Source organism: Nematolebias whitei, chromosome 20, assembly GCF_014905685.2.
Source record: "Nematolebias whitei isolate Nwh7 chromosome 20, NemWhi1, whole genome shotgun sequence".
NCBI classification, from domain to species: domain Eukaryota; kingdom Metazoa; phylum Chordata; class Actinopteri; order Cyprinodontiformes; family Rivulidae; genus Nematolebias; species Nematolebias whitei.
In genome coordinates, this window is record NC_056517.1 from 40172690 (window position 1) to 40191718 (window position 19029).

The window sequence follows — 19029 nt, forward strand, 5'->3', positions numbered from 1 at the left end:
CCTTCAACAGAGGAACAGCGTCAAAATCCTACCCCTTCAACAGAGGAGCAGCGTCAAAGTCCCGCCCCTTCACCAGAGGAGCAGCGTCAAAGTCCCGCCCCTTCAACAGAGGAACAATGTCAAAATCCCGCCCCTTCAACAGAGGAGCAGTGTCAAAGTCCCGCCCCTTCAACAGAGGAGCAACATCAAAGTCCCACCCCTTTAACAGAGGAGCAATGTCAAAATCCCGCCCATTCAACCAAGGAACAGCATCAAAATCATGCCCATTCAACCGAGGAGCAGCGTCAAAGTCCTGCCTCTACAACCGAGGAGCAGCGTCAAAGTCCTGCCCCTTCAACAGAGGAGCAGTATCATAGTCCCGCCGCTTCTTCAGAGAAGCAGCATCAAAGTCCTGCCCCAACAGAGGAGCAACGTCAAAGTCCTTCCCCTTCAACAGAGGAGCAGCATCAAAGTCCTGTCCCTTCAACCAAGGAGCAACGTCAAAGTCCTTCCCCTTCAACAGAGGAGCAGTGTCACAGTTTTGCCCCTTCAACAGAGGTGCAGAGTCAAAATCCTGCCCCTTCAACAGAGGAGCAGTGTCAAAGTTCTGCCCCTTCAACAGAGGTGCAGAGTCAAAGTCCTGCCCCTTCAACAGGGGAGCAGCAACAAAGTCCTTCCCCTTCAATAGAGGAGCAGCGTCAAAGTTCTGCCCCTTCAACCGAGGATCAACGTCAAAATCTTGCACCTTCAATCGGGGAGCAGCGTCAAAGTCCTTCACCTTCAACAGAGGAGCAGCATCGAAGTCCTGCTACTTCAACTAAGGATCAACGTCAAAGTCCTACTCCTTCAAAAGAGGAGCGGTGTCAAATTCCTTCACCTTCAACAGAGGAGCAGCATCAAAGTCCTGCCTCTTCAACAGAGGTGCAGTGTCAAAGTCCTGCCCTTTCATTTGTGGAACAGCGTCAAAGTCCTGCCCCTTCAACAGAGGGGCAACGGCAAACTCCTGCCCCATCAACAGAGGAGCAGAATCAAAGTCCTTCACCTTCACCAGAGGAGCGGCATCAAAGTCCTTCACCTTCAACAGAGGAGCGGCATCAAAGTCCTACACCTACTACAGTGGAGCAGCATCAAAGTCTTGTACCTACTACAGAGGAGCTACATCGAAGTCCTGCCCCTTCAACAGAAGAGCACCATCAAAGTCCTGCCCCTTCAGCAGAAGAGTACCATCAAAGTCCTGCCCTTTCAATGGAAGAGCATCATCAAAGTCCTGCCCCTTCAATGCAGGAGCAGTATCAATGTCTTACACCTTCAACAGAGGTGCAACTTCAAAGTCCTACCCCTTCAACAGAGGAGCAATGTCACCGTCCTACTCTTTCAGAAGAGGAGCAGCATCAAAGTCCTGTTCCTTTAATTGAAGTGCATTGTCAAAGTCCTGCATCTTCAATGGAAGAGGAGTGTCTACGTCCTGCACCTTCATTGGAGGAGCAGCGTCAAAGTCCTGTCCCTTCAAAAGAAGTGCTGCATCAAAGTCCTGTTCCTTCAAAAGAAGTGCTGCGTCAAAGTTCTGCACCTTCATTGGAGGAGCAGCATCCTGTCTCTTCAAAAGAAGTGCTGCGTCAAAGTCCTGCACCTTCAATGGAGGAGCAGCATCGAAGTCCTGCACCTTTAGTGGAGGAGCAGTATCAATGTCCTGTCCCTTCAACGGAAGAGCAGCATCAAAGTCCTGCCCCTTCTATAGAGGAGCAGAATCAAAGTCTTGCACCTTTTGAGGAGGAACTACGTCGAAGACCTGCACCTTTTGAGGAAGAGCCACTTCAAACTCCGGCCCATCCTACAGAAGAGCAGCAGCATGAAAGTCTGGCACCGTATACAAATGAGCAGTGCCAAAGTCCTGCAGCTTCTTCAGAGGAGCCACATGAAAGTCCTGCACCTTCTATTAAGAAGTTCCATCAAATTTATGCATCATCCCCACATGAGACCCATCCAAGTGCTTTACTGGTTCATAAAATACACAAACACACTCCTCCATGTTCTCCTAAATCCACCAATAAATGTCCAGGTCTTTCTATTGAAGGGCATCATCAAAGTCCAGTTTGGGTAGAGACCCAATTGAATCTGGAAGATTCTCTGGAAAAGACCCAACAAAGTCTGTCATCATCTCCAAAGGGAACACAAGGAAATCTTGAAGCACTTTTACAAGAGACGCTTCAAACTACAGCATTGTCTTTAAAAGAGATTCATCAAAGTCCTGATACGTCTCCAAAAGACATCCATCAAAGTCGGGCATCATTTTCAAAGGAAAGCCATCAAAGTTTTGTATGTCCTTTATCATCTCTAAATGACATTTATCAGAGTCCAGTGTTGTCTCCAAAAGACATCCATCCACGTCGGGCATCATCTCCAAAAGTCCTCCATCATTGTCCGACATTGTCTTTGAAAGACATCCATCAAAGTCTGACTTTGTCTCCAAAGGACGACCATGAAGGTCTGGCACCATCAGTAAAAGCAATCCATCATACTTTAGCATTGTCTCCAAAAGAAGTCCATCAAAGTCCAGCTTCGTCTCCAAAAGAAGTCCATCAAAGTCCATCATCGTCGCCAAAAGAAGTCCATCAAAGTCCAGCAACGTTTCCAAAAGAGACCTATATGGATTCATCCGTTTGTCAGAGCCAAGAAGTTCCCGTATCATTTCCAGAAGTGACCCATCACTGTCAGGCCCCCTCATCAGAGGAAAACCATGAAAGTTTAGATGAGCTCCAAGAAGTTCCTGCACCATTTTCAGTGGAGAACTATCAAAGTCCTACACAGTCTCCCAGTCAAAGTCAGATTCAACAAAGTCCTACATCTTCCTTGGTAGAGACTTATCAAAGTTCTTCTTCAGCTCTTTCAACAATGTGTCTACATTCTCAAACACAGTCAAATCCTCAACAACTTTCGGATATATTTTCTGGTGAATTGTGTCAGATTTCAGAACCATGTCTAGAAGACATCCAGCAAACTCCAGAGTCATGTTCAGAACATGCCCCCCAAAGTCCTATACCTTCTCCCAAACACGCCGACCAAAGTCCTACACCTTCTCCCAAACATGCCTACCAAAGTCCTGCACCATCTGTAGAGGACAGATTACAAAGTTTTCCACAATCTGGATCATCTCCAAAAAACACTCTTCAAAGCCCTGCACTGTCCCCAGAGAGAACTCGCCAAAGTCCTGTACCGTCTTTAGAGGTAATCCATCCAAATCTTGGACCATGTCATGAAGAGCTTAAAAAAAACCCCACAAACTCTGGAGAAATCCCACCACTGTCTCTCAAAGAGATCCATCAGAGTACGTTGGTTTCTCTTGCAGAACCTCCAGGATTCCAAGAAGGTGCCAATCATTCTAGCCCTTCTCCTGCACAGCTTCAGAATTGTTCCTCACTGCCTCACTTGGGTCAGACAGAACTTGGATCAGGTTCCTTTCTGCAGGAACATCCCTCATCATTTCACCCTAATCCTTCACAGGACCAAGAAAGAAACACCCTAGCTCACCTTTGTCAAGGAAGTTCTACACTCAGTCAACCTTGTCCACCAAAACCCAAATTAGGTCAAGGAGCCTCTCTTTGTCCTGCTGTGCAGCACCAAAGTCCTACGGTTTGTGCACAGGACCAGCAGAGTTCTTGTCATCTCAACTTCACCTCTTCTAGTCCTATACAGAATCCCTCAGAGGATCAGCAGAGACCAGTTCAGACTGCTCACAGCCCTCCACCACAGAGTCTGACAGAGCTGGACCTTAGTCCTACTAGGGTTCAACCAGGACCTGCAGAGTCTAATAACAGTCCTAAACACAAGACTCGTCTCAGCAGGTCATTGAGTCCAACGTCACCTCCTCACAGTCCCACACAAGAGGCTACTGGATCAGACCCTTTCGACCCAGAACCCCTACAAGCCTGCAATAAGTTCAGCTCTGCTCCATGTAGCCCAAACCCTCCCCCATTCAGACCTGGACTGTGCAGTCTGATTCAGCCCAGCAGTCCAGAACAGCTGCAGTGTGACCAGGCTGTCGGGCCTTCAGAGACCACCACAGAACCAAGTTCTCAGTCTAATGGGCAAACATTGGGAAGTAGATCAGATCTCCCCCAAACCCGTACACCAGAAAGCCTTGATCACAGCAGCCTAACTGGCTCGCCTTGTACGCAGGAGACAAAAGTGAATCAGAGTCCTTGTAGCAGTCCATTACCATGCCGTGGAACTGTTGAAGCAGCCGGTGATGGTTCCACACAATCTGCCGCTGGTTTTTGCCCCACGCCTATTGAGACCAGTTCCCCAACACAGTCAGCTAGTCCTAGAACAGTAAATCAACCAGAACCTTTGTCCTGTCAGGTCTATCCTGACAGTCTGGTCCACACAGAGGTCGTCAGTGGTTCTGGTTCTAGTTCGACACAGATTGGTTCCACACACTTCCAGAGTTTTTGCAGGCCTCCTTCCAGTCCTTCACATGGTCCTCCAACTAATTCTGATCTTGCTGATGCCTTTGGTACCCACAGTCTAAACCAGATTCCCTCATATGGTGAAAACCAGATGAGTCCTTGCTGTGTGAGCCTATTGCGGTCTAGTCTTGCTGGTCAAGCTAGTCCTGTTCAGACTACTAGCCATTCCACTTGTGTGAGCCCACCTGACACTCCGGCTCAGGCTAGGGAAACCCAAAACCAACTCCCTGTACCCACTCGGAGTACTGCAATCAGTACTGACCTTACTGGAACACAAGAGAGTTCTGAATTAGACCTGGATGTGGTCCTTGTAGCTAGTCCCATTGTGCAAGAACCTGATAGTCTATCTGCTGTTGGTCCAACCACTGCTGGTTCTACATCAGATGGGTCACTGAGCCCCTCACACCGAAGACCAGAAACGAGCCCTATCATTCTGGTCCCATCCAGTCCCAAGCCTGGATCTATGCTCACCAGTAACTCCAGTCCACCTAGCTCCGCCCACTCACAGGTTAGCCCTCCTCATAAAGTCTATACTTCAAGTCCTGTTGGTAGCCCTGTTCCTCTTAGTCCCATCCGGCTACAGCATAATCCTGGTCCTGCTAGTCCGGTTCAGCCAGTGTCTGAACCTGACCTTCATTCTGTTAGTCCAGTGCAGCCAAAGCCCAGTCTTGATCCTGGTCCTGTAAATCCTGTTCAGCAGAAACATAGTCCTAATCCTGTTATTCCCACGCAACTCGAGCAGAGTCCTGACTTAATTAGTCAACCACAAACTGTCCCTGGTCTCCTAAGTCCTATACAGCCAGATTCTGGTTTTGGACTTGGTCAGCAGATTGGGCCTGATGTGGAGAGTGGAGCTTCTGGAGGTAAGTTTGGTGGAGACTTCAGAACCAAATGCAGGATCAATTTTAGGTTTTTTACAAACTCTTACTGTTCCTACAGATGTTGGCCCATCAAAGAAACCAGGGAGGAGCAAAGAAGAGGAGGAGGCACCAGAGGATCCAGGAGGTGAAGAGGAGCGAGCTCAGGCTGAGGGTGAAGAAGACCAGCTCCACATGGTTTCAGAGTCAGAGAGTCAGAGAGACTCTGACTCAGTCTGTTCTCCTTCAGGTAAGCAGCACTTCCTTCTACCTGACAGGTAGCACCAGGTGTAACCTCACATGCTCCTCCACACAGGTCAGAGCCATGGATGCCTGCCTGATCAGACTGGTATAAATAGTTTCACATAGTTTCTGATTGGTTTGTCCCAGTTCCACATTGGTTCTGATTGGTTTGTTCCAGTTCTACATTGGTTCTGATTGGTTTATCCCAATTCCACATTGGTTCTGATTGGTTTGTCCCAGTTCCACATTGGTTCTGATTGGTTTGTCCCAGTTCCACATTGGTTCTGATTGGCTTGTCCCGGTTCCACATTGGTTCTGATTGGTTTGTTCCAGTTCTACATTGGTTCTGATTGGTTTGTCCCAATTCCACATTGGTTCTGATTGGTTTGTCCCAGTTCCACATTGGTTCTGATTGGTTTGTCCCAGTTCCACATTGGTTCTGATTGGCTTGTCCCAGTTCTACATTGGTTCTGATTGGCTTGTCCCAGTTCTACATTGGTTCTGAATGGCTTGTCCCAGTTCTACATTGGTTCTGATTGGCTTGTCCCAGTTCTACATTGGTTCTGATTGGCTTGTCCCAGTTCTACATTTGTTCTGATTGGCTTGTCCCAGTTCCACATTTGTTCTGATTGGCTTGTCCCAATTCCACATTTGTTCTGATTGGCTTGTCCCAGTTCTACATTGGTTCTGATTGGCTTGTCCCAGTTCTACTTTGATTCTGATTTGACCACACCTCCTCTACACTGTTTCAGACTGGTTTAAATCATGTTTACATTGGTTCAGACCTATGTAAATCAGTTTTACACTGGTTTAGACTAGTTTAATCTGGTTCTGACTAGTTTAATGTGGTTCATTCATTCCACCTTTTTTTTTTTAATACAGGTTAGTCTCATTGAGCCTCGAGGACTCATTCACACTAGTTTAATCTGGTTCAGACTAGTTTAATCTGGAAGAGATTTGACCTGGTTCAGGCTGAAGGCTTCAGCATACTTGGGCATACTTCAGTCCACAGAGGTCTGCGTGTACCGGAGGGATTAGAGTTGAAGCAGATGCCCGTAGGGCATGTTCGTGCAAAGCTCAATTTTTTTACCTCATATTCGGTGTCGCACAATAAACTAGGGATGGGGCCGATCCAGTATCGGGCTCCGATAACAGCATAATTTACGTATCGGATTTTCCGATCCAACCTGCAACGTGAGGACTGAGTTAGCAGCACTGTGGCTAACAGCTAACCAACTTTTCATCTAAACATGTCCGTTGTGTGGAAGTATTTTTACACTAGAAACACCACAAAACAAGACAGCAACATGCAATGTCTGCAGAGACATAGCACCACATTAAACCGTGGTAAAGTTAGTTTTACGATGGACATTCGAGCTCCGGGGCTTCATCGGTCTGTTATTTTTGTTCAGTCCGCAGCAAGCAGTCTGATTTTGGTCAGCCGCGCTCAGTCTGACCCGCTCGGTCTGTCCTTGTCGTCGGAGGGACAGACTGAGCGGGCTGACCGAGATCAGACTGTTTGCTGCGGATTGAACAAGAAGCAGACGTCGCTGAAGCCCCGGAGCTCGAATGTTTACCGAGAAGTTGCTAAACCTCATCGTAATTATTGACCAACCACTATCACTTGTAGAAAACGAAGGATTTCTCAGCTTGATACTTGCAGCCAAGATATAGTTTACCCTCCAGGAGATATTTATCAGAACAACAGTAGACAATCATAAAAAAAAACATGATTTGAAAATCACAAGAAAATTATATACATATATAAACGAAACAAAAACAGCTACAGTACATTATAAAGTGATGTAAAATACTAAAAACAGTCTGTTGGTTTATGCCATGAACTTAACAGATGTTTGAAGCCATTTAACATTTTATTTAATTCATTTATTCTTTCATTTAAAAGAAACAAAATAAAATCATCAAAAAGAAAACATTGAATGAAAAGGGTGCAGAAAGAAGAAAAAACTTATATCTGCCCCTTATTTAAAAAAATAAAATAAAATAACTTTAAACAATCACTTAAATTAATCGCTTTAATATCCACTTTAAAACTAGGAATAAAAATAAACATGTTTTGTGTTAGAATTTAATTCTAACTTTAAAACTTATCCAACATTAATAAAACTTACCTCAAGTTGCCTTTTTGGACATGCATGCATAGATTTGTACAAATTGTACTTGAGAGGAGATTATTACAGCTTCATATAAAATCAATGATGATCATGATATTGGAACTGGATCGGTATCGGCCGATATTTAGTTTTAGGTATCGGGATCGGATCGGAAGTAAAAAAAAAAGTGGATCGGTGCATCCCTACAATAAACTGCCCAGTGACGGACTGTTTTGTATCCGACACCAATGCATTAAAGTCCCGTTCTTCATGCCTGGTCAGGTTTAACGGCCTTTTCTTTTGTTTTTTTTGCTAAGAGGCAAGCGATCTCTTCCTCTCGTCCGTTGAGATGTCCTATCTTATGGTTTATCTATTTTCAACTTGGAAAATGGTGATGCATTGTTTTCAGACCACATGCCTGTTTTATTTGATTTTATTCCTGTTTCTAAACCTGTTAAGTCCTGTGCTCCTGCTCGACGCTGCCGTGTTTTTAACTCGTCCTCTGCTGCCCATTTCTCCACTGTCTTTAATCGTTTAGAGTCACAGCTCTCTGTGTCTCTCAGCACTGAGGAGCTTTCCTTATATTTTGATTCTTTATGCAATACTGTATTGAATGATGTGGCCCCGATTAAAACCAGGCAATCAAAGCCAAGATCAGACCCATGGTTGAGTGACCATACCCGTGCCATTAGACAGGAATGCAGGAGAAATGAACGCAAGTGGAGAAAGGACAGACTCCAAGTCTCTGATGTACTGAGAGAGAGTTGGCGTCATTATCAACGAGCTGTGAAAACAGCCAGACATTATTATTATTATTCTCTGACATTATTTCTGCCAACTCTCACAACCACCGTGTTCTTTAAAATACAATCAACACTGTCCTCAATGCACATGAACCGGTCCCTCTTGAAGCATCCAGAGAACTTTGTGATAAGTTTCTTCATTTTTTTCTTGGACAAGGTTATTAACACTAGGGCTTGTATCTCTTTTCCATCTCTTGATCCTTCCATCCCGGTCCCCTGTCCTGCTGTTTTTGATCATTTGGAGCCTATTTCCTTCTATCTAGAGAAACTTGTCACCATCATGAAATCGTCGGGTTCACCCCTTGATGTTGTTCCTCCATATTTTCTTAAGGAAGTATTTTCTACTTTTGGCTCCTTTATCTTAAAAGTGTTCAACAGCAGTTTGATGTTTAGTGTGGTACCAAGCAATTTTAGACATGCTGTGGTGCAGCCATTGTTGAAAAAAACCTGGCCTTGATCCATCTTCTTTGTCAAACTTTAGGCCAATCTCCAAGTTACCCTTTATATTCAAAATTTTGGAAAAAGTTGTTTACACGAGCTGAAGGCATTTTTGGATGAGTTTAAAATTTTGGAGGTCTTCCAGTCTGGTTTTAAAATGTACCACAGCACTGAATCTGCTCTTTTAAGGGTTTTTCATTACATATTTTTAGCACTGGATTCTGGAAACTGTTTTACTTGTGCTTTTAGATTTAACAGCTGCTTTCGACACAGTCGACCACGACATTCTCATCTCCAGACTGGAGCAGTGGGTGGGTATCACTGGTTCATCTCTGCAGTGGTTTAGGTCCTACCTTTCTGATAGAAGTTTCAGTGTGATGATGGCTAATTTTACCTCTGCTTCTGCTGCCCTCCCCATGGGGGTACCCCAGGGCTCTATTCTTGGTCCTCTCTTGTTTTCTCTTTACCTTCTGCCACTGGGTTCTATTTTCAGAAAGCATGGTGTGCAATTTAATTTATATGTGGACGACTGTCAAGTCTACTTCCCTTCGAAACAAAATGGCTCTACTCAGTCTCTCCTGGACTGTCTTGATGACATTAGAGGATGGATGGCACTTAATTTCTTCCATTTTAATGGGAAAAAAAGATTGAGGTTATGGTCTTTAAATCCTGTTGCCCTAACAGTTTCTCCACCTTGAATTTTTCCTCTTTGGCCCCATATGAAAAATCCATCCATCCATTTTCTTCCGCTTATCCGGGGTCGGGTTGCGGGGGTAGCAGCCTAAGTAGGGAGGCCCAGACTTCCCTCTCCCCAGCCACTTGGTCCAGCTCCTCCGGGAGAATCCCAAGGTGTTCCCAGGCCAGCCGAGAAACATAGTCACTCCAGCGTGTCCTGGGTCTTCCCCTGGGTCTCCTCCCGGTGGGACGTGTCCGGAACATCTCACCAGGGAGGTGTCCAGGAGGCATCCTAACCAGATGCCCGAGCCACCTCAACTGGCTCCTCTCAACGTGGAGAAGCAACGGCTCTACTCTGAGTCCCTCCCGGATGATCGAGCTTCTCACCCTATCTCTAAGGGAGAACCCAGACACCCTGCAGAGAAAACTCATTTCGGCCGCTTGCATCCGAGATCTCGTTCTTTTGGTCACAACCCAAAGCTCGTGACCATAGATGAGGGTAGGAACGTTGATCGATCGGTAAATTGAGAGCTTCGCCTTTTGACTCAGCTCTCTCTTCACCACGACAGACCTGTACAGCACCCGCTTCACTGCAGACACTACACCTACCCGCCTATCGATCTCAACGTTCCATTTTTCCCTCATTCGTCAACAAGACCCCAAGATACTTGAACTCCTCCACTTGGGGCAGGACCTCCTCCCTGACCCGGAGAAGGCAATCTACCCATTTGTAGCTCAAGACCATGGCCTCGGATTTGGAGGAACTGATCTTCATCCCGGCCGTGTCACACTCGGCTGCGAACCACTCCAGCAAAAGCTGTAGATCACGATCTGATGAAGCCAACAGGACCACATCATCTGCAAAAAGCAGAGACGCAATCCTAAGGCCACCAAAACGGATCCCCTCAACACCTTGGCTGTGCCTAGAAATTCTGTCCATAAAAGTTATGAACAGAATCTGTGACAAAGGGCAACCTTGGTGGAGTCCAACTCTCACCAGGAACAAGCCCGACTTACTGCTGGCAATGCGGACCAGGCTCAGACACCAGTCATACAGGGACCTAACAACCCATATTAAAGGGCCCGGTACCCCATACTCCCAGAGTACCCCCACAGGGTTCCCCGAGAGACGCAGTCGAACGCCTTCTCCAAGTCCACAAAGCACATGTAGACTGGTTGGGCAAACTCCCATGCACCCTCCAGGACCCTGCTGAGAGTGTATAGCTGGTCCAGTGTTCCACGACCAGGACGAAAACCGCACTGCTCCTCCTGAAACCAAGGTTCGACTATCCGACGGACCCTCCTCTCCAGAACCCCTGAATAGACCTTACCAGGGAGGCTTAAGAGCGTGATCCCCCTGTAGTTGGAACACAATCTATGGTCCCCTTTTTGAATAGGGGGACCACCACCCCGGTCTGCCAATCCAGGGGAGCTTCCCCCGATGTCCACGCAATATTGCAGAGTCGCGTAAGCCAACACAACCCTACAACACCCAGAGTCTTAAGGAACTCTGGTCGAATCTCATCCACCCCTGGGGCCCTGCCACCGAGGAGCTTTTTAACCACCTCGGTGACCTCAGCACCAGAGATTAGAGAACCTGACCCAAAGTCCCCAGGCTCCGCTTCTTCAGTGGAAGACGTGCCGGTGGGATTGAGGAGGTCTTCAAAGTATTCTGCCCACCGACCCACGACATCCCGAGTTGAGGTCAGCAACACACCACCCCTACTATAAACAGTGTTGGTGGTGTACCGCTCCCCCCCCCCCCCCGGAGACGCTGGATGGTGGACCAGAATCGCCTCGAAGCCGTGCGGAAGTCATTCTCCATGGCCTCTCCGAACTCCTCCCATGCCCGAGTTTTTGCCTCAGCGACCATCCGAGCCGCATGTCGCTTGGACTGCCGGTACCCATCAGCTTTTTCTAGAGTCCCACAGGCCAAAAAGGCCCGATAGGACTCCTTCTTTAGCCTGACAGCATCCTTCATCGACGGTGTCCACCACCGGGTTCGAGGGTTGCCGCCGCGACAGGTACCGACAACCTTGCGGCTGCAGCTCCGGTAAGCTGCCTCGACAATAGAGGCGCGGAACATGGCCCACTTGGACTGTCTCCTACCTCCCCCGGAACATGTTCAAAGTTCTCTCGGAAGTGGGCGTTAAAACTCTGTCTCACAGGAGACTCTACCAGACGTTCCCAGCAAACCCTCACAATACGTTTGGGTCTGCCAGGTCTGACCGGCATCCTCCCTACCATCGGTGCCAACTCACCACCAGGTAGTGATCAGTGGACAGCTCCGCCCCTCTCTTCACCCGAGTGTCCAAGACATGTGGTCGCAGATCAGATGAGACGATGACAAAGTCGATCGTCGAACTGCGGCCTAGGGTGTCCTGGTACCAAGAGCACATATGGACACCCTTATGCTTGAACATGGTGTTTGTTATGGACAATCCATGACGAGCACAGAAGTCCAACAACAGAACACCACTCGGGTTCAGATCAGGGGGGCCGTTCCTCCCACCTACACACCTCCAGGTCTCACTGTCATTGCCCATGTGAGCATTGAAGTCCCCCAGCAGAACAAGGGATTCCCCAGGAGGTGCACTTTCCAGTACCCCCTCCAAGGACTCCAAAAAGGGTGGATAATCTGAACTGCCGTTTGGTGTGTAAGCACAAACGACAGTCAGAACCCGTCCCCCCACATGTAGGCGGAGGGAGGCTACCCTCTCATTCACCGGGGTGAACCCCAGCACACAGGCACCAAGATGGGGGGCAATAAGTATGCCCACTCCTGTTCGGCGCTTCTCACCAGGGGCAACTCCAGAGTTGAAGAGTGTCCAACACCTCTCAAGGAAACTGGTTCCAGAGCCAGATCCATGCGTAGAGGTGAGTCCGACTACCTCTCAACCTCACACACCAGCTCAGGCTCCTTCCCCACCAGTGAGGTGACATTCCACGTCCCAATAGCCAGCTTCTGTAGCCGAGGATCAGACCGCCAGGTTCCCCGCCCTCGGCCACCACCCATCCCACATTGCACCCGACCCCTTTGGCCCCTCCCACAGATGGTGAGCCCATGGGAAAGGGGACCCACGTCTCCTCTTCGAGCTGTGCCCGGCCGAGCTCCATGGGTAAAAGCCCGGCCACCAGGCGCTCGCCCGCGTGCCCCACCTCCAGGCCTGGCTCCACAGTGGGGCCCCGGTGACTCGCGTCGGGGCGATGGAACATCAAGTCCATTTCTTTTACTCATCATAGGGGTGTTTGGGGCTGCACTTTGTCTGGTCCCTCACCATATGAAAAATCCATTTTGACAAATTTAGGAATGAAAATGGACCCCTGCCTGAAACTTGACTGCCATGTCAATAATGTGGTTAAGTCCTCTCTTTTTCAGCTGAGGCGCCTGTCAAAAATTAAGTCCCTCCTTTCTAGACACCACTTAGAGACAGTAATTCACGCTTTTATTACTTCACGCCTGGATTATTGTAACTCTGTTGATAGGAGTTAGCCAGGCCTCGCTCTCACGGTTACAGCTGGTACAAAATGCTGCTGCACGATTTTTGACTTGTACAGGTGTGAGCACATCACTCCAGTTCTGATGTCCCTTCACTGGCTTCCTGTCCAGTTTCAAATTCAGTTTAAAGTTCTATTGTTTGTTTTTAAGTCTTTCAACGGTCTTAGTTCTTCTTATTTGTCTGAACTGCTTCACCTTCACATACAATCACGTGCTCTTAGATCCTCTGACCAGATGCTTTTAGCAGTCCCAAAAACCTTTTATAAATCCAGAAGAGACAGAGCCTTTTCAACGCTGGCTCCTAAACTGTGAAATGAGCTGCAGCTGGAGGTCAGGCAGGCCTCGTCACTTTCTGTTTTTAAAACTCGTTTAAAAACGCCTTTTTTTCATTGGCTTTTAACCTAGTCAGCATCTGTGTCTTAATGTTGTATTCTTTTACTTATGATGTTCTGATAATTTAAAAAATATATATATTTAGATGTTTTTTATTGTTTTACTGTTTTTTGTTTGTTTTTAATTTTGTACAGCACTTCGGACGGCTGCTTGTTGTATTTTAAGGTCGTTTTCACACTAGATAGTCCGGTAGACTCAGTTCGGTTCGGGACCAATATTCATGATCTTTTGTTACATTTGAGCTGGTGCGTTTGCATTCACACTGCACTGTGCAGTCGAGTCAACCTGTTAAACCAACCTGTTCCCCTGCTCGCCTGTGGGGGCGCTGCACCAAGAACTAGTGAAAGAAACGACACAAAAACCTCTGAAGACACGTCTTCTTCTTCTTCTTCTGTAAATAAAAATAAAAACGAAGTGGCATCAAGTTTTATCAGTTTTAGGAGTTATATTTTGTCATTTTTCAACATTGGACTCAGCATGAACAGAAGATGAGACAGAAGACCATGGAGAATATTGTTTTTCACACAAGTCAGCTGACGGCTCCATATAAGAGAAATGCGTGTTTGTTTACCCTGTGGAGCGGGGTCAGGTCTGTTTACATTCACACTGCACTAGAACCGCGCTGGAGTTCGTTTCTACCAGACCGAGACCTAGGTTTTAGTCCGGGCCAGAGTTCGCCTTTTTGTTCCGTGACAGAGTTCGATGGTGCGTTCACACCTCCCTAAACGAACCGGACTTTCTAGGAAAACGAGCTAGAGTTCGATTAAAGCGGACTAAACAGGGCTAGTGTGAATGCACCCTAAGTGCTTTAGAAATAAATTGGGATGGTATGGTGGGCTGGTCTGATGTGTGGGCTGCAGGGCCAGCGCTCCCTGTTTTATTTTTTAGAACTTTATATTAACAACATATAAACACAGAACACTGCTGCCACTTGCTGCCAGCTCTTTTTTTTGTTTGTTTTTTCCCTTTTTTTTGGCAACCTGTCAATCAATCCAGTAGGTGCGTCAGCAAATGCCCAATCGGCAACTCAGTTTATCCCGAAGGTAAACGACCCTTGCCTGTGGAGTTGCTCTGCAGCTGCTGAAGGTGGATGCTCGAGTATGAAGTCTCAACCCTGCGGACAGTGGGCACAATTTCCGCACGGACTGAGGTCCACTCGAATCCGTGCGAATCTACAGTCTGCAGGGTTCTGATCTAAACTGTTCTGGTTTGTGTCTCTGTAGGAGTCCAGCAGCTGGGTGGCACCCCCGTCCTCTTACCTGCCTCTGTCACCCTGCAGCCCTCACCTCACCTTTGTCCCTCACCAACTCCTCTTCATACCATCTCTTCAGAGGCCCCTCCCTTTTCCTCCCCTCACAAGATGGCCTCACCCTCCTACTCCCCTCAAGCCACACCCCCTACAGAAGGACGCCCCCAGAAAAGAGAGGAGGCAGGACTGAAGGAGAGCCAATCACAGAGCCTGATAAAACTTGTTGCCGTGTCGACAGAACCCACCAAAGATAAGCACCAAACACACGAAGAACCTTCAGAGAAGCAGGAGGAGGTTGCCAATCAACAGCCAATGAGAGAGAGGCAGGAAGTGGAGGAGGAGATCCAATCAGAGGTGGAGGAGGAGCCTCCTGTGAGCCCCGTTCTGGACCTGGACCCTTCTTTGGATGAGGAGGTGATGGAGCTGATGTCCTCTGCTGCTGTCCCGTCCCTCCTGCATCTGTCCTCCCCCAGTCCGCCTCTGTCCTCCTACAGAGGGAAGGGGCAGAGCTTCAGACCTCCTCCCTGCTCCTCTCGCCCCTCAGATGACCTCTCCATCCGCCTGAGGCAGTCTCCCTTTTCCACAGAGGCCTCCCCTGAAACCTCCCCTGCCAGAACTCCCATCACTCCTCCTCCTCTCACTCCTCCCTCTCCTCCCCTGTCCAGAGAGTCTCCTCCTCTGTCCCAGGTAAGACTAACGATAGACGACAGTGTAATTCCTTGATCTGTTACAGAAGCACGATCCGTAGTGTACTTATGGGTCGCATGGATCGCCGTTGTTTATGAATAAAAACTTTCTTAATTTACTTATAAAAGTATGTGCTCTATCTGCACCGATCTTCATGGAACTAATTTACGTCACTCGTATTTCTGTTACAAATCGTTGGTTAAGATGATCTGCAACGCATTAGACCTGACACCCCCCAGCCTGGGCTGAATGAGAAAAATCCTGCAAGATACAGAATGAATTATTTCCATGGTGAAACGGCGCCGCTCGGTGGTGAAGCTGCAGATCATTTGAACCATGACGTAAATATGTCAATGATTTTAACAGAAATAGAGTGGAGTAAATTAGCAACATGAAGCTTGGCGGAGATACAGCACATACTTTTCTAAGTAAATTAAGACGGTTCTTATTCATAAATGGAATTATACCAGTACATTTTACTTAATCTAGCATATTCAACGGCAATCCGTGCGACCGTGTGAAGTATTCCTTTTAGCGCATGAGCAAATGAGCTACGCTACGGATCGTGCTTCCGTAACAGATAGGGGAATCACAGGCAGTGATGCTTCAGGCTGGCTCTGCCCCCCACTGATCTGCTGTCCTCTTTCAGGCTCCGCCCACCACAGTGTACCCACTCACCCTGAAGATCGGCATGGGGAAACCAGCCATCTCCAAAAGGAAGTTCTCCCCCGGCCGAGCACGGGTCAGACAGGTCCGATCAGAACTGCAGCCTTCAGCATGTTTCCTCACGCACACACGCAGCATGTTCAGGCATAGGCGTGTGCTGATTGGCATGTGGTTGCCACGGTAACGTGGCAGCCAACTCTCCTGGTTTAGTTTTTTATGTTTTGTTTTGTGGCTGTTGCATTTATGTTGCTGCGTTCTGTTCCCTCCCTTCTCTCCTCCTCCCTCTGCATGACTCAGGGTTCGTGGTGGAGCAGTCGCAGGGCGTTGAGCCCTCCCTCATCCTCCCAGGATTCTATGGGGGAGGGAGGCTGGGACAGCCCTAAGCCCCGTCCACCAGACTCCCCCCTCTGGAGCATGAAAGTGGTAAACAAGTGCACTCTGACTGTGACAGGCTGTAATTAAATGTGATGGTGTGAGAAATGAGCGCACCCTGACCGGTCCAGGAGACCTCCAGAGTTCTTCCTGCTCAGGAGGTTCAGGCTCTGAAGGAGAGTAGCACGGAAACTATCTGAAAACATTTACAAAACTCTGGATGTAAACCATGACTGCCTTCGTTGCATCATCAGTGTTTCCATGGTAACAGTTGTGTGACATCACCATCTGACACCTGTTCGCTTCTTTCTCCTACCTTTCTTTTTCCTCTTGCTCCTATTCAGGGTCGGGGCTCAGGGTTTCCAGGAAGAAGGAGGTCCAGAGGAGGAGGCATAGGAGGAGGAAGAGGAGGGAGAGGAAGGAGCCGCCTGAAGACTCAGGACAGTCTGACTGTGGTACCCGGAGTAAGATCACGCTTGCACAGATATCACCGAGGTAACAGGTGTGGGCAGGGCTCTGAGTTGTGTGTGTGTGTGTGTGTGTCAGGGTGGGTACGTGGAGGTGTTCCAGTCCAAGGAGGAGGAGGAGAACTCCATGCACAACACGGTGGTGATGTTCTCCACCTCAGACCACTTCACCCTCAAACAGGTAATCTCACCTGTACCTCAGCACACACCTGTGTTGTTCTGCAGTGTGTGTGCTCACCGTGTGTGTGTGTGTGTGTGCGTGCGCAGGACATGTGTGTGGTGTGTGGCAGCTTCGGTCAGGGGGCAGAAGGTCGACTGTTGGCCTGCTCTCAGTGTGGACAGTGTTACCATCCCTACTGCGTCAATGTCAAGGTCAGTAAGGCCTGTAATCTGATTACAGTCATCTGAAATATTGTTGCCCTTATTGTAATCTCATTACTGCGATCAGTAGTTGAACTCTTTGGATAATCATCTGATGTGTCAAATATGTTTCCTGGGGGTGTAATCTGACTTCTGGACATGATGCAGGTGACACGGGTGGTTCTGACCAAAGGGTGGCGTTGTCTGGAGTGCACGGTGTGCGAGGCGTGTGGAGATGCTAGTGACCCCGGGCGCCTGTTGCTGTGCGACGACTGTGACATCAGCTACCACACCTACTGTTTGGACCCGCCCCTCCACACGGTGCCCAAAGGAGCCTGGAAGTGCCAGTGGTGGGTGGAGCTGTCCGTCATAAACTCACCTGTCGGCGTGCGTCGTGTCTGACTGTGCGCCGTCTCCCTTCAGGTGTGTGTGGTGCTTGCAGTGTGGCTCCGCCTCCCCCGGGTTGCGTTGTGATTGGCAGAGTAACTACAGCCTGTGCGGGCCATGCTGCAGTCTCAGCCAGTGTCCCATCTGTCTGCGGCGCTACGCTCAGGACGACCTCATCCTGCAGTGCCAACAGTGCGACAGGTAACACTCATGTCTCACTCAGAGCCAGTCCGGTGCAGTCCAGTTCTCAACAAAGGTGTCTGCAGGTGGGTCCACGCCTTGTGCCAGGGTCTCGCCTCAGAGGAGGAGGTGGAACTTGCTGCCGATGAAGGCTTCGACTGCTCTCTGTGCCGGACCTACGGGCGCGCCTCCTACGGTACTCAACGCTTTTATTGTGAAAGTACAGGCTTTTATTTGAAATGCTGACTCTGATGTGTGTGTTTCAGGGAGGTCGGAGGGTGCGGTTCCCTACATGGCTCAGATCATGTCCAGGAACAGAGAACCAGGTCAGTCCTGTTCGGTTCTGTTCTATGTTCTAATCCAGACTCGGAGCCTCATCTTGGACTGGTTTTGTTCACAGACTCGAGGACCTTCACTCAGGATGGAGTCTGCCTCACCGAGTCTGGTCTAACCCAACTGCAGGCTCTGGTCGAGCCCCTCACATCACCACGAAAGTACCGCAGGTAAGCCCCGCCCACTTCCTGCCCATGCGAGATAATCGGGTAAGTAGGACTGACCAGCTGCTTCCTGTCTACAGGTGTAAACCCAAACTAAAGCTGAGGATCATCAACCAGAACTGTGTGTCCGTCCTGCAGACTCCACCGGACCCAGAGACGCCCACGGAGTCGGACCAGAACCGAGGTCGGTCCCTGCTGGTCCCCTTCACTGTCCTGATAAACCCTGATCACAAAACAAACCACTCAGGGATCAGTTTGTAATCAATGACATCACTTCCTGTTCTCTAGGTGACCTGGACTGTGACATGAAATCTGACTCCAGTCCAGAGCGAGACTCCTCCCACCTCGATGACATCATGAAAGATACTGAGGTTACCGACTGCAACATAAAAAAGAAGAGGAAACCCTACAGGCCAGGTGAGGAAGAGGAAGGACAATCAACCAATCACAATTGAGCACCACTTCCTGCCTCCCTTCACCATTTCCTATTTACGGTCTCATCCTCACCATTTCCTGTCTCATCTTCACTACTTCCCGTCTCTCATCCTCACCTCTTCCTGTCTCTCATCCTTTCTGCTTCCTGTCTCTCATCCTCACCTCTTGTCTCTCATCCTCACTGCTTCCTGTCTCATCCTCACTGCTTCCAGTCTCTCATCCTCACCTCTTCTTGTCTCTCATCCTCACTGCTTCCTGTCTC

The 19029-nt window shown here is 48.6% G+C and overlaps 1 protein-coding gene across 1 annotated transcript in view; it reads left to right on the plus strand.

Moving 5' to 3' along the window:
• Positions 1-6: 6 nt before the first annotated feature.
• Positions 7-19029, plus strand: part of LOC119426464 (histone-lysine N-methyltransferase 2C) — a gene marked incomplete at its 5' end in the record, with an annotated part of 64283 nt that continues 45260 nt past the window's right edge. Inside the window, 15 exons of the mRNA XM_037694025.1 lie at positions 7-5308; positions 5385-5552; positions 14691-15403; positions 16053-16154; positions 16367-16492; positions 16786-16905; positions 16988-17089; positions 17176-17280; positions 17437-17618; positions 17692-17856; positions 17922-18031; positions 18102-18161; positions 18236-18338; positions 18413-18516; positions 18621-18749. Coding sequence (XP_037549953.1) covers positions 7-5308; positions 5385-5552; positions 14691-15403; positions 16053-16154; positions 16367-16492; positions 16786-16905; positions 16988-17089; positions 17176-17280; positions 17437-17618; positions 17692-17856; positions 17922-18031; positions 18102-18161; positions 18236-18338; positions 18413-18516; positions 18621-18749 — 7591 coding nt within the window. The remainder of the gene's footprint in view (positions 5309-5384; positions 5553-14690; positions 15404-16052; positions 16155-16366; positions 16493-16785; positions 16906-16987; positions 17090-17175; positions 17281-17436; positions 17619-17691; positions 17857-17921; positions 18032-18101; positions 18162-18235; positions 18339-18412; positions 18517-18620; positions 18750-19029) is intronic.